The sequence below is a fragment of the Scyliorhinus torazame genome, chromosome 21 (genome assembly GCF_047496885.1).
Source record: "Scyliorhinus torazame isolate Kashiwa2021f chromosome 21, sScyTor2.1, whole genome shotgun sequence".
Taxonomy (NCBI): Eukaryota; Metazoa; Chordata; class Chondrichthyes; order Carcharhiniformes; family Scyliorhinidae; genus Scyliorhinus; species Scyliorhinus torazame.
This window is the reverse complement of record NC_092727.1, coordinates 105,893,108-105,912,661: the sequence shown is the minus strand read 5'-3', so window position 1 is coordinate 105,912,661 and position 19,554 is coordinate 105,893,108. Positions and strand designations below refer to the sequence as shown.

The 19,554-nt window shown below is 40.3% G+C and overlaps 1 protein-coding gene across 8 annotated transcripts in view; it reads right to left on the bottom strand.

Moving 5' to 3' along the window:
• hdac5 (histone deacetylase 5) overlaps positions 1-19,554 on the bottom strand; it is a 438,550-nt gene that overhangs the window by 127,811 nt on the left and 291,185 nt on the right. For all 8 annotated transcript variants that reach the window (XM_072487170.1, XM_072487168.1, XM_072487171.1 and 5 more), the window contains 5 exons: positions 17,928-18,049; positions 13,637-13,768; positions 8,912-9,024; positions 6,391-6,525; positions 1,867-2,089 (listed from right to left, as the gene is read on the bottom strand). In XM_072487170.1, coding sequence (XP_072343271.1) covers positions 1,867-2,089; positions 6,391-6,525; positions 8,912-9,024; positions 13,637-13,768; positions 17,928-18,049 — 725 coding nt within the window. The remainder of the gene's footprint in view (positions 1-1,866; positions 2,090-6,390; positions 6,526-8,911; positions 9,025-13,636; positions 13,769-17,927; positions 18,050-19,554) is intronic.

Here is a 19,554-nt window from a genome sequence, read left to right as displayed (position 1 = left end):
CAACACAATTGTGCAGAGTAAGTTAGCACATCTGGGCAATTGGCAGGTCAACCGTTACAGGGAAACTTCCTAGCTGGATCCCCAGGGCATCATTGGGGTATCCCCTAGGTGCGACACTGGGGAACCTGGAAGTTGGGGCCATATTGGATTAAAGTTCAGAATACATGATAAGGTGTCAGATATGATAGCTTAGTTGCATATTTGATGAATGTATTCAATTTCAAATCTATGATATAGATATTTTTAAACATTTTTTTAAAATGTAGGATTATTTATCTAGATAGATTCATGCAATAATTTTAGTCTTGCAAGCAGGAGGTAACATGTTCACCTTTTACATGAGTTATTTAATTAGAAAATTGCCCCTTTTTGCATGTTCCATTAACATAATGTTTATATTATTACATGAGTTTATTTAGCAGTACAGTGTCATAGACTCAAAGTTTTGCTTTAGAATTGTCAATTAATAATATGTTATAACCTGCCTGATTACTACTGGCTGGGGACTAATGGCAATCCCACAATCCTTAGTGAGTATGAACTTCCCCAATGTGGCGGGGGCAGAGAAATCATTAGCAGAGTCACCTGCATAAATAGAGCTGGCCAGTGTGGAACCAGCTAGAGAGGAGTGAGTAGTGGTGGAGTACTGCTGCTGTTGTACATATGAAATTGTAAATAAACTTATTTCTTTTGATTCTACACACTCGTGCTGGATTCTTCGTGGCCCTCAAAACTATACTTCGTGAAAAACATGACCATATTATTTTGTAGTTAGTACACTTCCTTGCTAGTTCACAATATTTATTCAGTGGATTGCTTGTACTTGTGTTTGTTAATTTAACATCAGAGTATAGTCACTTCAGTTTTCCACCGAGCCCACAGTCTAAAGTACCTGGAATTACAGTAGAAGCCAATTAGAATTCAGTTTCAAAAGTGGCAGGGAGTTATTGGAGCTACCACTTCTAAAAATCCCCCCAGAGGAAATTATCAACTTTCTGGCCAAAAAAAGAATTGAATTTCAGTTGTAGGCTCAACAATAAAATGTTTTCCAAAATTAAAGATTGAATGTAACTGAAATGATTTAATTATCTTTCATCAGAACCTCAAATTGAAATGTTAACTCTGCTTCTCTCCGCAGATGATGGCTGACCTGCTGAGCATTTCCAGTATTTTTTCTTTTTCTTTTAGATTGCCAGCATCTGCAGTATTTTGCTTTTGCAATTGATGAATTAAGTAGTTCATGACATTTTTGTACTTGTGATGAATGTAAGAAATTGTCATATTTTATATTTTTTGCAGTAATGTTAGGTTAAGATGCATGCAGACAGTATGACTGCTAACACAGTGATTAAGGTATCGTAAACGTGAGTTAATCATGGACTTGCAGGTGAAGTGTCCTACTAATAGATCTTGAGAATCATTTACTTGTTTACAGATGGAATATTGTTTAGGTTTGAAGGACCCCTGAGGTGCAGATAATTTAAGAGGGGTATTGTGTTTGGTCCTAGTTAAACAAGTCAAGGAACATCTTGTAAGAAGAGACAAAATAATGCCTTGTGCTTTGGCTACAGATGATGTAGTTAATGGGAGGAGTCAGGTCTGTCTGAAAAGTTAGTAGGTCCTGGAACTCTATTCCAAACAGAGGCCTTTCAGTTTGATCCTGAAAGATTTTCTCTCCAAAGATTCTGCACAAAGAAAAGTAAGTTGGTTTTGGCTCACAAAATAATTATGAAGATTATAAACTGCACACATGGCAGTTATAAACCTAACAACCATCATCAACTAGGGACTTATCTCTCTTGGATTATTGTTTTGCCGCAAATTTCCCAAATACACTGTGAAGACTTCAATAAAAAAACTATTCACCAGCTATCAAAGCATTCTGCTGTCGAGCTTGTTCCAGTAGCAGCACATGCTGAAGAAGGGAGGGGTGGCTGTGAGAGTTAGCTTCGCCTTCGATTGCTGTTGTGGACAAGCCAGTTGGTATTGAGGTTGTACTCACAAACTTTCCTGTTAAGGCACCACCCTGTCGCAAAGACTGAATAGCTTGCCTTTCTGCTTCTTGTTGGGCTGACACCTTTTGCGATGCCTATAAATAGTGGAAAAGGCACTATTAACCGAACAAAAACAAATTAAATTCTTTGACAGAATGTGTTTTTTCCCATTAACACAATTTTACTCAGATGTTTCATAGGTTGTATTATTTCCAGACTTAAGTTTATGACAGACAGAAAAGAATGAAGAAAGAAAAGAAGAATAAAGACCAAAATAAAAGACTGTAGAAGAAACAAAATAGGAAAATCAACAACAAATCATTTCTATATTACACAACCTATTTGACAATTAAGAATGTCCGTCCTATCCCCCAATAAACAGACTTCACAAGTGGAGAGATTGCATGAAAGTCTACCATTAAAAGAACACGCCTACATTTGCACCACATCCAAATCCATAGGATTGAGTTACAAAATATCAGGGTATGAGGCAATTACCCCTGCACTTAATGTATCTTCTTTCTTAACATTATAAGAAACAGTGGATGTTCTAGATTGTGACAAGTAGTCTTACAAAAACATTTTCAACATAAATAAGTTAATACTCGACAGTCAACATGGTTTTGTCAGGAGCAGGTCATGTCTGACAAATTTAATTGAGTTCTTTGATAAGGTGACACAGGCAGTAGATGAGGGCAGTGCTGTGGTTGTTGTATGTTTGGACTTTCAGGAAGCCTTTGATACGGAGCCACATGGCAGGTTGGCTAGCAAATTAGAAATGTTTGGGACTGATGTGTCCTTGGCAGCATGGATTAGAAGTTGTTCCCCAGGGCTCAGTGTTTGGACCCTTGTTTTTTCTGATTTATATAAACGATTTAGAGATGGGTGTTGAGGGCAAAAAGCTCTAAATTTGCAGATGATACTAAACTAGGGAGAATAGTGAATTGTGAGGATGATGCTGAGTGACTTCAGAGGAACAATGACAGCTGGCCAAATGGACAGACACCTGGCAGATGAATTTCAATGCAGGTAAATGTGAGGTAGTGCATTATGGCAGAAGAAACACGGAGAGACAATACAGGCTCAATGATACAACTTTGAGCAGCAAAGGGGGTTTGGGGTTCAAGTACATAACTCTCTGAAGATGGCCAGACAACTGCTCGGCCCAAGACCGTAAGAAAATACAGAGAGTCGTGAACACAGTCCAGTCCATCACGCAAACCCGCCTCCCATCCATTGACTCTGTCTACACCTTGCACTGCTTTGGGAAACGGGCAGCAGAATCAAAGATCTCTCCCACCCGGTTATTCTCTCTTCCAACTTCTTCCATCAGGCACACACACTACCGGGTTCAAAAACAGCTTCTTCCCCGCTGTTACCAGACTCCGGAATGACCCTCTTATGGACTGAACACATCTTCACTACTGAGTAGTACTATACTCCGTATGATCACACGATGCCTGTGGCTATCTATTTACATTGTGTACTTATGCATATCCTATGTTTTTTCACGTAAGGAACAATCTGTCTAGACTGTACACAGAATACATTTCACTGTACCTTGGTAAATTCAATTCAATTCAAGTTAAAAACGGTTGTTAAGAAGGTTTACAGGATCCTTAAATTTATAAATAGAAGCATAAAAGCAAGGATGTGATGCTACACCTCGACAAATCACTGGTCAGACCACATTCAGAATAGTGTGTTCAGTTCTGGGCACCTTATTTAAGGAAGGATGTTAAAGCCTTAGAGCGAGTGCAGGGGAGATTTACTAAAATGATACCAGAAATGAGGACTTTTGGATACAAGGAAAGATTAGAGAAATTGGGCTTGTTCTCCATGGAGCAGAGAAGATTAAGAGGTGACATTATGAACAATTTTGACAGGGTAAAGAAGGATATATTGCTTCCACTAGCTGGTAAGTCAGTGACCAGGGGTCACAATTTCAAAATGGTCAGCAAGAGAGCTAGGAGTGAGATAAGGAGAAACTTATCTATTCAGAGTTGTTGGGATTTGGAATGTGCTCCCCGGGAGGGAGGTGGAGGTGGATTCCATAGGAGGTTTCAAAGAGAACTGGATATATGTTTGAAAGTGATTGATTTAGAGGGTTACGTAGAGAGGGCTGGGTTATGGGACTAGCTAGGTAGTGCTTTTGGGAGCCGGTGCAGCCACGACGGGCCAAACAACCTCCTTTTGTGCTCTAAAATTCTATGATAAAGACCAAGATAAAGGTAAGTTCCTCCAAAGGTAGATAACGGGCGCGATTGAATGATCTTGTCGCTGCCAACTCGGTGATATGACGAGGCCATTAAATCCCGCGAGAGGCTTCTCACGAGATTTGCGAAGCTCGGAACGCTTTGTTCGATCTGACAAGATCTTGCGAGATGTCACGATCTGTATCCTGCCCTCACTGAACGAAATCCAGATTAACAGATTTAAATGAGCCATTAAATAAATCCAAAGCCTGGGATGAATGCCTGTGCTTGGGAGACTTCGCCATGGGGCTGTTTAGCTCTGGTCCACACAAACGTGGACTGGGCATAACGGCACACGAGAGGGTCTCCCAGGCCATTGAAGTGGCCCTGGTCATTGGGCTCTGGAAAGAGTGATACCCCGGCACTCCTGCTGCCACCTGGGAACCGCCAGGCTGGCAAGGGCAGTGCTAGGGTGGCAGTGCAAGGATTGGGACCTGGGGTGCTCTGCCCGTCAGAGGTGAGGGGAGGGCTCAAGGACCCATTAAGAGGTAAATTGGGATGGTCATGAGGCTATAGGAGAAGGGGGGGGGGTGGCGGCATTTAAAAACGTGGGGTGCCATTCAAAAATTTAAAGAAGTAAGTTAAGTGCCGCCTCGGCCGAGTCTTCCTCACCAAAGACCAAAAAAAACCCAAATGGCGCAATCGACCCGAATGGGAACAGAGTGCCATCGCGAATGCATTCAGCCATGTGTTTCCCAGGTTCGGAGCGCGCACTGGAAGTCCTCAGAGCAGAAGGAGATTGGGACCTGATCTCCCTCCCCCCCGATGCGTGCCCCCCCCCAAAAAGCCCCAACTCACCTATATGGGGTTCCCTCAGGCCCCCCCCCCACCCCGCACAGAGTACACCTGAGAGTCCACAGCACGGGGAAAATGTCAGTCTGGAAGCGCCCTGGCTAGCTGGCAGTGCCACCTAGGCACCATGGCAGTGTCAGGCTGGCATACAGGTGGCACTGCCTGGGTGCCAGCCTGCCCAGAGGGCAAGTACTAGGTGGACTTCCGATCCCCTGGGCGACCCTCACGAGTACCGTTCCGTCTGGTCCCCGTGTGTGTAGACAAACACTGAACAGCGCTCACCCGCGATCTCCAAGGTGAGGGGGTTAGATCCCACGCCTTGGGTAGATCGTGGGAATGCATATTTGAGTGAAACTCGCTGTCTCACTCTAATATTCAGATTTGCTAAAAAGCGATCCCATCTATAATGGGCGGGATTCACATTGCGACATCTTATGAGATCATGTTTTATCTTGCGAGGCGTGGCGAGTCGGGCAGATCTCAGAAGTGGGTTCCACCGACATCTGCCGGCCACAATGCGGCCGGTAGATCACACCCAAAGTCCGGTCTGATAACAGGGTTGTTTCCGACACCGCTATTCACGCCCAAAATGGAACTGTTTTCCTCCCCTGTTAAATCGCGCCATAGTTTGCACTTTGACTACCTTTTTAAAAATAAATTTATCATAGATTATCATAGAATTTACAGTGCAGAAGGAGGCCATTCGGCCCATCGAGTCTGCACCGGCTCTTGGAGAAGAGCAACCTACCCAAGGTCAATACCTCCACACCCTATCCCCATAACCCAGTAACTCCAAAATTATTTTTTCTCCAATTAAGGGGCAATTTAGCGTGTCCAATCCACCTAACTTGCACATCTTTTGGATTGTGGGGGTGAAACCCACACAGACATGGGGAGAATGTGCAAACTCCACACGGACAGTGACCCAGGGCCGGGATTCAAACCAGGGTCCTCAGCGCCGCAGTCCCAGTGCTAACCACTGCGCCACATGCCACCCTTGACTACCTTTTTTGACAATTACCTACTTAAGTAGGGTATTGTTACATATGGTTCAAGGCTCTTATGACTGGCTCACGTTGAGCAGCCTTTGACAATAGTCCCTACAAATCAATGGGCAAAGTACCACAGAAACAATGGAGCTAAGTCAGTTTTTCTGTTTCATTTAACACAAAAATCTTGGTGTTGGCAGTTGCTCAAAAGCAATCCTTAATAAATTACTGTCCTACAGTAGTTATTTTGATCAATTAAAAATTATAACAACTTGAAGTGAAATAAAGGGGTTACATTTTTATTCTCTGCAGTGCACCAATTGAAATTAGGGCTTCAACATAATAAAATTGTCTACTTACATTGATCTGTGCATTGGATGCTGCGACTGTAGCTGGGAGCCCCAGGGAAATGTTAGGCAGTGAGGGGGACGTGTAGAGGCTGAGCTGACTTGCTGACCCATCAGTATTCACTGCTTTGTGATGTGGGTGCATATGCTGTGGAATAAAAAAATGCACCTTGAGATTCCTATACAGAATCAGCTAACTTGATGAACTAACTTGACCCAATGCTTTTTGTTCTCCAATAGGCTTGAATCTGCTTTTTATACAAATCAGCTATACACACTGCAGTAGGAAACAGAATATTATGATTGTGTTCTGGGAAGAAGTAGACTTTTTGAACTTTGACCAAAACGTTTCAGAATAAAATATGCTGTATAAACTTTACATAATCCCCATGGAACAATTCTTTACTTAATAATGAGGGAGAACAGCGTATCAGCTGGTAGTGCCCAGCTGTAGAATACAATACAAGAATACTTAGATGATTGCTTTATCATATTTAACTTCAAGAAGGCTTTTGCAGAACTTCAGAACAACTATTATTATGCTTACAGACACCTAGGTTGCCGTTCAGCTTTCATCGATCCAATGTTCCTTTTCAGGAAGCAATAAAGTCACCCTTCACAAGACTTTGACAAGACCTCTAGATATTTTTTTCTAATTCACTATTTAATCCCCTGCAGCAATGAAACCTTCATAAACACTTAATAATGACAAGCCATGGCACAAAATCGTTATTCTTGATATCAGAATGAGTCATCCTTAGTCAGAATGCAGGATAGCATGCCTGACATTTCAGAAAGCTTCCTTCATTTTCTAAACATTTGCTCTCCACAGTAGTTTCAAGGTTAAATAATTTGTAAACAGTCCAGAAATAATTGAGCTGAACATTGTAGCAGTTCAGTGTAACAAATATAGGCGGTAACCTGTAAGCAGATGAAATATGTTCATCTGACTGTGATATAATTTACTACTGGGTCCTTCAATTGCCAAAACATTAAATATAAACACAATGACAACTCAAAATAAAACACTGATCATAAATTAGAAAACGTGCATCTGATATTAAGATTGTGCATTAGGTCACTTGGTAGGAGAGAGCAGCACTGAAAAACCGTTTAATTTTTATTCAAAGTTATACCGTACTCAAGAAAGGTTACAATTACTCATGTAAAATTTAATTTGGGCTCAATAATCCATGACAAATTAAACATGAATTCTTCTGCATTTTTGCTTTGTTTTGAACATTTTCTAAAAGTATATGACTATACAAATCAAACTTAAGAGGAATGAAAAATCCATCACATGAACATTAAATAGATGGCTCTGGGAAGTGGATTAGCACGTTGCCAAATTCAGCCCAGCCTGGAGACAGCTTCTTCAAAATGGGTTTGGCAATTCTCAACATAGTTCCATCTCAAAACATACAGCTTGCGGCAAACTGAAAATATATACTGGTGCAATTAGTTATGGTATTCTGTGGTTGGGGTTGATGTACATTGGTGAGGCAGAACGGATAGAGTTTTAGTTTTAAAACAATTGCTCACAGATTCAATATTTGGAGGGCAAAGAAGAAACTGAACATACAACACTTTTAGTTCAGGAGCTCAAGAGGATATTTGACAGCCGTAGAATTTGATCCTTTGTTCATAATTCAGGGTCTTCCAGATAAGAGAATTATTGACGTTAATGAAAGTAGGCTGTATAACATCCTAACATTTGCAGCCTGTAAAAATATCCTCTGCTCCTGGATCAGCGACAAGTATCCTTCAATTTAAAACTGGCATAAGTTAATCATGGAGTGTATTCCTATGGAATTCCTGACGTCTGTGATCTGTTCTAAGTCTGATACATTCCGTAAAGTGTGGGACCCCTAGCTCAAATTTATAGGCTCCATCCTGTCTGACCTGCTCCTGCAAGGTTTCACATGAGCCATATTGTTAGTCTTGATCTCACTATACATAAAGGTGTGCGGCCTGAGATATTACCCTATCGTATTTATATGGCCTTATCCTCTTTCTCCCCCTCCCCCTTTTCTGAATGATCCGGTATTAAAACTGGAGGCACTAGTTCTTGAAGTCCACTGAGAAGTTATCCTGTCTTGCTTGCTCTTACATTTGCAGGAATATTTGTACTGTATCGTTGTGCTCTGAAATTTTGTTGTTGCATTATTTGTAAAAAATTATAACTCTAATAAAAATATATATAAAAAAACATAATTAATAAAATCAGTATAAATAAAATCCGAAGGTTGTTGCGGCATAATCCATGATATTTGCTATTTTTTGCTGTTATCTTCATGGCTTCAATGAATCTTAATGTGACTCTGCAGCTCTTACCATCTTCCAATCCTGAAAGCAGACTCTCAACAGATTCTTTTCAATTGGAGCACTTATACAACTTAATTAACTTGAATACTTATTGCCAATACTCAAAAGTTAATGCCTGTAGACTTTACAGCAAGAGCTTAAAAAAGGCTAGTTATGACATGTTTGGAAATAACTGGTTTCAAGATTTAATGGTAGGCACAAGCTATTACCTCAGCATGAATATTGGGTACAGAACCGGTTGTTCCGTTCTCTGCAGGAATATTGTTTGAACTGTTCGGAGAGCTAGGGCCAGACCCAGGAGCACTGTTACAGACTGAGGAAACTGAAACAATCAAAACAAAGAAACTAGCATCAAGGAAATAGCAGCCTCATCACACTCTAGCCAAATGTTCAAGACTAAAAAGCATAGGTTAAAACTCACTACCAAAACATGCAATATTTGGACATTAATTCAAGGGAGAGTTCACCATTTTTCAATTTAAGAAGGTGCAAAACCTTGACTGACTCACTGGCCAGGTTTTTCCACTTCTGCACTTGCCAGCGAGCAACTTTCCAACCATTTACATTTTAATGGGTAGAAAATTACAGACCAGCACGAGGAAGCAGAAAATCCTACAATATGATGAAATTATTGATGACAATTATTATGGATGCCACAAATATGTTTTCTTGGCTTTATTTAATTACATTAAAAAGTGGCACTGGAGAAGATATAGCTTTCGGAAGCTGAACTTTCTAGGGTGGTCAATAATTTAAAGCAGCAAAGTTTTCAGAGCACGCTATTCAAAATCTAGAATCCGTCTGAAAACCCCTTATGGATGAAATAATATTCTGGTGGGGTAGCTCAACTTGCATGTAATTTTCATTTAATAAGAAGAACAGTTTTAAAAGATTTGTCTGGACCCAGTTAAAATACCACATGAATTTTATTGCCATTATAATAGTCCGAGTAGGAATTTCCTCTTTATGAGGTTACTCCATTCATATTGATTATGAGAAGAAATTCTGCATCCTCATACAAATTGTGGCTGTTCAGATTTCAAATTATTCTGATTATTACCCTAGAGCTGCCCAACCTGGGAAACAATATTATAGGCAGAGAAAGCAGATTTCTCATATATGGCGTAATTCAAGGTCAAGAGGCCTTGCAGAGTCTCGTCAGTTTTGCCAGAAGTTGCAACTGCAATTCTTGGAATGGCACTGATCCAGAATCTCCAACGATGCTTCTCATGACTGACATTACTCAAGCAGCAAGGGGTAAGCCCGGTTCAAAGATCTGCATATTACCAATAAAATTCATGCTTTACAAATAAAAGTCAAAGACATTACAGCTAGTGCTGTTCTTTTCTTCTGCAAAGAGGGTAAACAGTTAGACCAAAAATATTTTCCTTTCTTGTAAGATGTCAAAGATACTTAGCATAGGGAGGTGGTGGTGTGGCAGTATTGTCACTGGACTAGTAATCCAGAGATACAGGGTAATGCTTTCACCATGGCAGATGGTGAAATTGGAATTCAATAAAAATCTGGAAATAAAAGTTTAATGATGACAATTGTTGCTTGTTGTAAAAAAAAAAAACACCACTAATGCCCTTTAGTGAAGGAAATCTGCCATCCTTACCTGGTGCATAATCCATAGTAATGTGGTTAACTCTTAAATGTCCTCTGAAATGGCCTAGCATGTCACTAATTTCAAGGGCAAATAGGGATATTGCCCAGCCAATGACCCACATCCCATGAATGAATAGAAAACAAAGATCTAAACAAGAACATTAGGCTGATCATAGTACTAGCTTCAACTCAGAAACACATGCTGATGGGACACAATGGATCATACAATTGGACAAAGATTAGTCCCAGCAGTGCTGATCAAATTTTGGCTAGGTTTTGGGCTGAGTAATGGAAGCCTCAAATAATATTTCAATTAATGTGCAAGTAATGTCACATTCCAAGAGTACAACCCTGATTATAATAACATCCTTTTATAATGGACATCCACAGCTACTGGGAACTGAGTTGAGAGTAGAAATTAAAAAGCCCGAAGATTGACTTAGCAAAGTTACAGTTATTTCTACCCTGATTTACGAAGTGCTATGCCTCTATAGACTATAGTGAGCCTTTGTAGTAATTACTCTTTTGCTCCTGCAGCTCCTAATAGACATTCCCAACTCAATTTTTTTAAAGAAGAGGAGAATGACCAAGGAGGAATCAGTCAAGCCAAGCTGCTAGACATGTTGTGTGTCCATCTGCTGGCATCTGCAACTGCTCACAGAGGTGCATATATATCAGTTTGGCAAACAATCAATGCCCTGGATGCTCAATTTCCAACAGAGGCTGTTATAGCAGACTTGGTGGCAGTATGAAATGTGAATGGCAGTCTAGACATCTGGCAAACAGTTCAGCCATGGTATGACATGTTTCCAGTGGTCCAGCATGAAAAAGGTACTGTCAGTCAGCAAAACTAAACTGGCCTCCATATGCCAACCATATATGGAAACATTGTCAAAACTACATGTTATTGATCATGGGGAAATATCTTTACCGAGTCTGGGTCAGAAGTGAATCAAATAGAGAGGAGCGGTATCTGCTACAAGGCCACATACCACTAACCTACATCATAAGACTTGCACAGCCAACAACAACACAAGCCATCTATTGTTTTAAGGGATGCCGAAATTCTAATGTACAGGGATAGCATGATGAAATGATAAGGAAAGCAACTCTCCTCAGAATAATCTCAGACAGCACTATCTCCATTCAATGGCGAGGGGGAGGTCCAGCTCCCTGTGGGGGGTGAAGGAAACTGCTCCATCAACAGCCTTAAGACTCATGCTTATAAATTGGGTTTACTTGTTCTGTCTTGTTGCATGTCATTGCTTTGACTTCTCTTTCTTGGCGGCACCGTGGCATAGTGGTTGGCACTGTTGTCTCACAGCGCAAAGGACCTGGGTTCAATTCCAGCCTTGGGTGACTGTCTGTGTGGAGTTTGAACATTCTCTCCATGTTTGTGTGGGTTTCCTCCCACAGTCCAAATATGTGAAGTTTAGGTGGGGTTACAGGTATAGGGCGGGGTAGTGGGCCTGGGTGGGTGCTCTTTCAGGGGGTCGGTGTGGATTCAGTGGGCCAAGTGGTCTCATAGAATTTACAGTGCAGAAGCAGGCCATTCGGCCCATCGAGTCTGCATCGGCCCTTGGAAAGAGCACCCTACTTAAACCCACACCTCCACCCTATCCCCATAATCCAGTAACCCCACCTAACCTTTTTCGACACCAAGGGCAATTTAGCATGGCCAATCCACCTAACCTGCACATCTTTGGACTGTGGGAGGAAACCGGAGCACCCGGAGGAAACCCATGCAGCCATGGGGAGAACATGCAGACTCCGCACAGACAGTGACCCAAGCCGGGAATTGAACCTGGGACCCTGGAGCTGTTAAGCAACTGTGCAAACCACTGTGCTACCATGCTATCTCCTTCTGAACTGTAGTAATTCTATGGAAATGTGCCAAAAGTTTGGATAACTTTTGAGACTTTCCGAAGATAATAAAAATTCCTACTCTGTCACTTCTATTTAACCGTCTGCATCCCTTTGAATTTCATCAGCTTTTACTTTATGTCTCCACCATTTATGTGGTCCTGAATCTGCACCTACAGTTGTGAGCAATTATGCCAACAGATCAACACTGAATTATTTAGGATTAGGAAAGGACCATTCTGGTGAAACTTAAATTAGTTGTTAAACGATTAGAACTGATTTACGTGACCCGATTTTAAAATGTATCTGGGAAACTCGGGATTGTACGTGTACCGAACATGGGATTTTTCTGGATTTTGGGGGAGAGGGGGGGGGGGGGGGGGGTAGAATAATTTAAAACTGGGTTGATTTATCTGCTGAGCTGGATCCAGCTGGAAAGGGGCAAGGCTTCCATTTTTAATCCAGGACCCAAAAGAGCAGTGAATGAGCTTGCCATGACCTTGATGTGACCGAGAGCAATGTCTGATGTGGATTGTAGATTCTGGGGTAGGACCCGGTTTTGGGTCTTTCTGGATTTTGGGCTGCCGGATAGGGAGTCCTGGACCGTATATACCCCGAAAAAATGGAAATAGATCTAAAAATGATAAGATTAAATTCTGAGATTTAATACTTAGATGCAGCACTGCTGAAAGTACCATGCACCGAGCATTACTTTAATGAACCAAATATGAACTCATTATTTTATTTAATTGTTCCAATAAAATGAATGGTGTAAGTTTTTTTGAGCTGTAAAAAGAAAGCGAAACTTTCATAATATGAAAAAATCCATCGTTTAACACCTTTAAAGAATTGGCTCTCCATAATGTGTATCGAACCCTCACAGGTTTGTCCATTGTGTAGCTGACCCATATCGAGAAGGAATGTCCCAGATTTGGTGTGGCCACCCTTGGATGAAGTCCAATGGAATAAACCATCCTGTTTACCATCCTGATTGCTAACCAGTGAATTCTATAAGCTGCTTCTATAAACTTCTATGATTCTATTGGGCCAAGTGCGGGCAACTGGGACTAGCTTAATGGTAAAAAACTGGGCGGCATGGACTGGTTGGGCCGAAGGGCCTGTTTCCATGCTGTAAACTTCTATGATTCTATGATTCTATGATATCAGGTAAATTCAGAAAAGGGTTCTTCTTTGATGCACGGTAGTAAAACAGCTTAGTGGCACTCATTTGCAGGACGCATCCGTTAATAATAGACAACGATGAGCCTTTAGCACCTGAAGAACTATGCTCCAACAGGCAGTTGGCATTTTAACAGGGGGGGAAATTTTAAATAACAATCGGGCAGCAAATTGAATACTACAGATGTGTATTCACAAAAATCACTACTGGTTCAGGTAAATTTTTGATTATAAATGGTTCTGGAATGATGCACCACACACACTGTTTGATTCTACAACCTTACCTGTGATTTCTATAGCTCTCTTCTTGAATGTGCTAATTATTGTGCCATCTTTCCTCCTCAATAACGGGCTGCTTCTTCTCTCAGCTACCTTCTGTTTTAATCTGGAACGTACCTTCAAATTGGGTTCGGACGCTGCATATATTATTTGAAGAAGAAATATTTTAGCTTTCACAATTTTTTGTTGCCTTGAATACCAAGCACTGAAAGTTTAACATGTATTGGGATAACAAAGGGTTGAAGGTTTACTTAGTTAACTTTCATGGAATGACTTCAAAATTCTTCTTTTGTAATGAGTTACAAGCTTTGCTGGCACTTTTAACGGTCAATACAAATTGAAAGAAATATAGTTCATGACTATTTCGGCACTTCTAGATGTTGGCCAAAGTTGTTGTAAGCCTGTAGGTCAACTAACATCCACTCACTGACACCAACTGAAAAATCTTACAAACCGACAAGTATCTTTACCCACTATTAGATTGGATCCAATATTGAAAAACACAAACTTCAAAGTACTGACGTGTCATTTTCATGAATACCATGTTATTCACACTGATGCAATACTGAAAACAAACACAAAAACTCACACAAAACAACAATGCACAGGGGAAAACCTATTCTCCAGTGTCAGCATCATGGGCTTCTAAGCAGTAAATTATCGAAGTGGTGAAATTTTGAACCACACACTTGTTTACATCTAGTCTTTCCGCTCCTTTTATTTATAAAGCATCTTCGCATAAATATATGAAGGCAATTAAAAAACTTGAAGAGTACCACATAGTTTAGCTAAAATAATCCCAAAACCTTATTAATTTATGAGCTTGATCAAGAAATATATATTTTACAGCTCTAAATGCATATGGACAGGAACATTTAGCAACAGATAATCAATGTTGTGTTCTATGAAACACAAAATTAAATTAAGCACTGGGTAAATAATTGTACCACTTTTATTCCAGCTTTTGTTCACAAATTGCGAGTTCCATCTTATTGTGAAAAAATAAATGCTCAACAAATTGCATTTAAAAAGTACATGGATATGCACTTTAAGTACCATAATCTACAAGGCTGCAGACCTAGAGCTGAAAGTGAGATTAGGCTGGATCGCTCTTTCCCAACTGGAACAGACATAATGGGCCGAATAATCTCCTCCTGTGCAATATATTTCTATGATTCACACTCATTTATGTTAGTTACTCCTTTGTATAAACAAATGTATCAGATAAAATTTTCTTTCTCCTCTCCATCCGCCTTTCCAATTCTCTTTTTCAGCTTTCTACATGCCATGCATCAATCCTCGGTTGATAAACAACAGTGGTGATGTGCTTCAAAACTTCATTCATACAGATCAATGCAAAATACTTGTTCTGCCCAACTTTAAAATTAATATTTTTCTCATCTTTCTTCTTTTTGCTTTCCACACCACTCCTGAATGGCAGGTTTAGAATTACAAATTCACCACATGGTAATAGCAAGCATAAACAGCCAGCGGTACGGAGTGGATGATTCATCTCAGCCTCAACCCGAGGTCACCCCATCAAAAAATACCAATCTTCAGCCAAAGCTGTTCACTCCAAGAAATGGCCCCCGGATACAGCAAAGTCTATGGGCCTCAGCAACATGTCAGCTATGAGGTGCAAGTCTTGGGCTTCAGGTTATTCAATATTTGTAAGGCCGAGTTAAATAGATTCTTGATTGACAAGGGAGACAATGGATATAGGGGATAGAAAGAAAATTGGAGTTCAGGCCACAATCAAATCAGCCATGATTTTATTGAATGATGGAATAGACTTGAGGGGGCGAATAGCCTACCCTGCTCTTAATTCATATGTTTGTATGTAGAATGAGTCACACCTTAAGTCATCCTGTTCCAGTACCGTTGCAATGTTGATATTTACCTAGCAAAGTGGAAATTAAATCCTGCCCAAAAAAAGCGAGACAAATTCTATCTAGCCAATTACCATCCCAGGAACCTATTCTCAATCATTCTCAGAGATGGATGGGGTAGTGGACTTTGCTTTTAAGTAGCACTTATTTATCAATAAGTGGCATGGTGGCACAGTGGTTAGCATTGCTGCCTTATAGCGCCAGGGATCCGGGTTCAATTCTGGCCTTGGGTGGCTGTCTGTGCGGAGTTTGCACGTTCATAAGGATCCTGTTTTAAGGCAAATCGGTAAACAAATAGAGTAAAATGATTCAACATTTTATAAACCACTGTGGTTCTTGAACTAATGTGGGGTCAGAGAGGGCATGGGTAGGGGAGATAATAGGGTTGTTGTTTGTGAAGGGAAATTTGTCAGAGTTACATCATAGTGATATGGAGATGCACAAGTGTTCTGGAATGTACTTGGATCGCCTTTGGGAATAGGAGTGTTCACGCAAAACTTTTCCTTAAGCTATTAAGGAGACGGGATACAATTCATTAATGGACTGGCTGGGCTCAATGCCCATTTCTCCTTCTATCTTTACCTTCTTAAATATGCTGGCCTCATGATTATGCTATTAGGCTATCAACCCATAGGCCCTAAGTTATAACTATACCATGTCAAGTTGTGAGGTTAAATCCAAATAATTCTGGCAATTTATGGACTTGCATCAGAAAAATTACCATACAAATTGCTGGGATTGTGAAAATCCAACTGATGTACTTCAGGGAAGGGACCAAACCCTTACTTGTCTGATTGATTTGTGACTCCAGTATCACACAAAATTGTTGACGCTCAATTCTATCAGTCTAAGCAACATTGGACATGGTGACACTCTTCAGTGTTGCTAATCCGTAAAATAATTTTAAAAAGTCAGCATTGCTGCGGTATATATTTTTTAAAAGTTGTCTGACTTTGTTACCTCCCCAATGGTGTCAGACATGGTTTCTCAATCATGTTAGTTGCTTAATGTTGCTGAAACAAGAAAAGTTCCCTTTTAACACAAAATACAGCGCAAACCAATGCAAACAGCAGTAGGACAATCAGATTAAAATTGGGCCCAATGTTCCTTCTGCTAATTATTACTGCTTAATCACTAAATTGTTTGCAGCAGTAATTCAACGTTTAACATTGATTAGATTCTTAGAAAATGGTCTTTCATCTGATTGGACCTGCCTGACAGAAGATCAATTCAAGTTCGTAGGGCTATAAAGATTCTGATCACGTGTAAAAAGCAGGTAACTTTTTTCCTTTGTTTACATGTTCGCTGCAGTTTGAACATATATCATTTTGAGATGGTATCTGGAATACCAAGTGAGTCAAATGTGAAGACTAGTACCAATTAGTTACATTGTCTTGGTCGAGAACATATCATTAGTTGAATACAACCCATTTGAAAGAACTGACTGACTATATATGGGGATCTAACATAGCTTTTGTTGATTTACCTATTTAACTATTAAAGTAACAACATTTCTGATTCTTTAAAATGGACAGTAATTTTCAATTTCTTTCTCTCTCTTAACAAGAATAGACCAAGCAAAACAAAAACACATCACCCTCCAATCTATCTGGCCTAACTACGAAGATATCCCTTTTCTTTTGAAATAATTCCCAAATTTTGCTGGGAGTAGATATTGCTCACTGCAAAAAATGCCAATGGCCGGCAACATTTATGACCAATGAACGTTAACCAAGGACCAAGAGCATTTGTTTAATTTTATACTGAATAGAATTAAAGTAGAATAGAATCTATTCAATTTCCTGGGGTGAAAAATGATCAGACTCGCAATTTAATATCTAATCCCAGATTCCCTTTTGTGGTAGAATGCAAGATATTGAGTTACAAGTTACAGGACCAGACACAGCAATCCACCTAGAACAGACACAACAGCGTTTATATGTTATGCCGTTGATTTATGAAAACACAATTTTCCTCAGTTACAGGTATAAAAAAAAGTAGAGAAATAGCATTTCAGCATTTTTACTTGACAATGGTGGCAATATGTACTTTGAAACACATGAGTTTCTATGTTTTCAACATATTACCTTTGTTGTACATCACTGCTAATTAGAATATATCTTCCTGAACACTTTGGCACTGTTCAATACATGCATATACTTGGGAAACATTATTAAATTGATGTAAAAATATCACAATTTATTTATTTGTATCCAGGTCTTGATAGAGAACAATGAATCCAAAATGTATTGAAAAAGTGTTTATAGTTTTTCGCTGACTCAGACTTAACATGAGTTTCAACATCATACTCTAATATTATACGCCATGGTTCTATTAAGCTGGGCATTCACTTTTCAGCTGTTACAAGTGGTTTAAAAATAAATCTCATGATATGCTGACTGCTCACCAGTTTTTCGGAGTGGAAAATCATCTTTTCCATCATATGATCCCAGCAGTGGGACTTTGTAGGTGGGAGGAGTTGTACTCTGGGGTGGGGAGCTCTGGTCCAGTGATGCATGGTGGGCTCCCCTGGTAGAATCAAGAGAAAAGCACGGTGATACAGCTGTACTTACATTCAACGTGTACATAGAAATAGATAAAGGCTACTAATATATTTAAGAAACAAATTTATTTCATGAATGAATTTCAATGCCAGGTACTTCAATAGAGCTAAATTCACAAGGTAATTACAGACGGGGAAAGTAATTTGAACCATTTTAGTTTCTTCTTCTTCTTGAGTTCTGTCCAACCCACATTGCTATGACCTCCACCATAGGTAGGGCAAGGAGGCAGGTCCTGAATCCAGCTGGATTGGGAGCCAAACCCTGTATTGTTAGCACCAACTTGATCCACAGTGACTTAACAGTCAACTAAGCCAACAGGCTCCCCAAAGTGTCCGAGTATCTTTGACAACAGACACTTTTACATGGATGTTGTAGTCCTGGAGCTATAGACAGTAATGATAGAGATTTTAATTTCTTTCCAACACGTGGCTGAACAAGAATATCTCGCCCTCTTGCCACCTGCCATTGGTATATGATTTACAAATTAATATTCAGCCTGTTTGGTCAAGTTATGAACACACCTTCCTTGGTCATCAAGTCCTGGAGTATGACTTGAAACAGAACTTCTGATTCAGAGGCAAGGACATGATCCATTGTATCACAAGACCTCCTTCTCATTTTAGTTTATCCATCCAGAATTGTTGTAAATTCAGTGCAGCATCCAAATAGTTCCTAAATGATTTTTAACTTTTTGCCTCCACTACTGTATCCAGGTGTTCATTCAATGTGTTAAGTGCTCACTGCATGAAAACACTTCTTGATATCAGTCTGAAATTTGCCATTTACTATGTGAATCTGTCACCTCTTATCCTAACTTTTCAGATATATCTTATCCTAACTTTTCAGATATATATTTTCCATGCCGTTTACTGCCTTATATCGGGGGCAGCACGGTAGCACAGTGCTTAGCTCTGTTGCTTCACAGCTCCAGGGTCCCAGGTCCGATTCCCAGCTTGGGTCACTGTCTGCGTGGAGTCTGGACATTCCCCGTGTCTGTGTGGGTTTCCTCTGGGTGCTCTGGTTTCCTCCCTTGTCCCGAAAGACGTGCTGTTAGGTAATTTGGACATTCTGAATTCTTCCTCTGTGTCCCCGAACAGGCGCTGGAATGTGGTGACTAGGGGTTCTTCACAGTAACTTCATTGCAGTGTTAATGTTAGCCTACTTGTGACAATAAAGATTATTAATAATAAAATTATTCTTAGAAATCTCCTCTAGGGCGGCATGGTGGTGCAGTGGTTGGCACTGCTGCCTCATGATCCGAGGACCCGGGTTCGATCCTGCCCCGGTCACTGTGCGTGTGGAGTTTGCACATTCCCCCCGTGTCTGCGTGGGTCTCACCTCCACAACCCAAAGATGTGCAGGATAGGTGGATTGGCCATGCAAAATTGCCCCTTAATTGGAAAAAAAAAGAATTGGGCACTTTAAAAAAACAAGGAATCTCCTCTAACGAATGGAAAGTCCAAGTTTCTC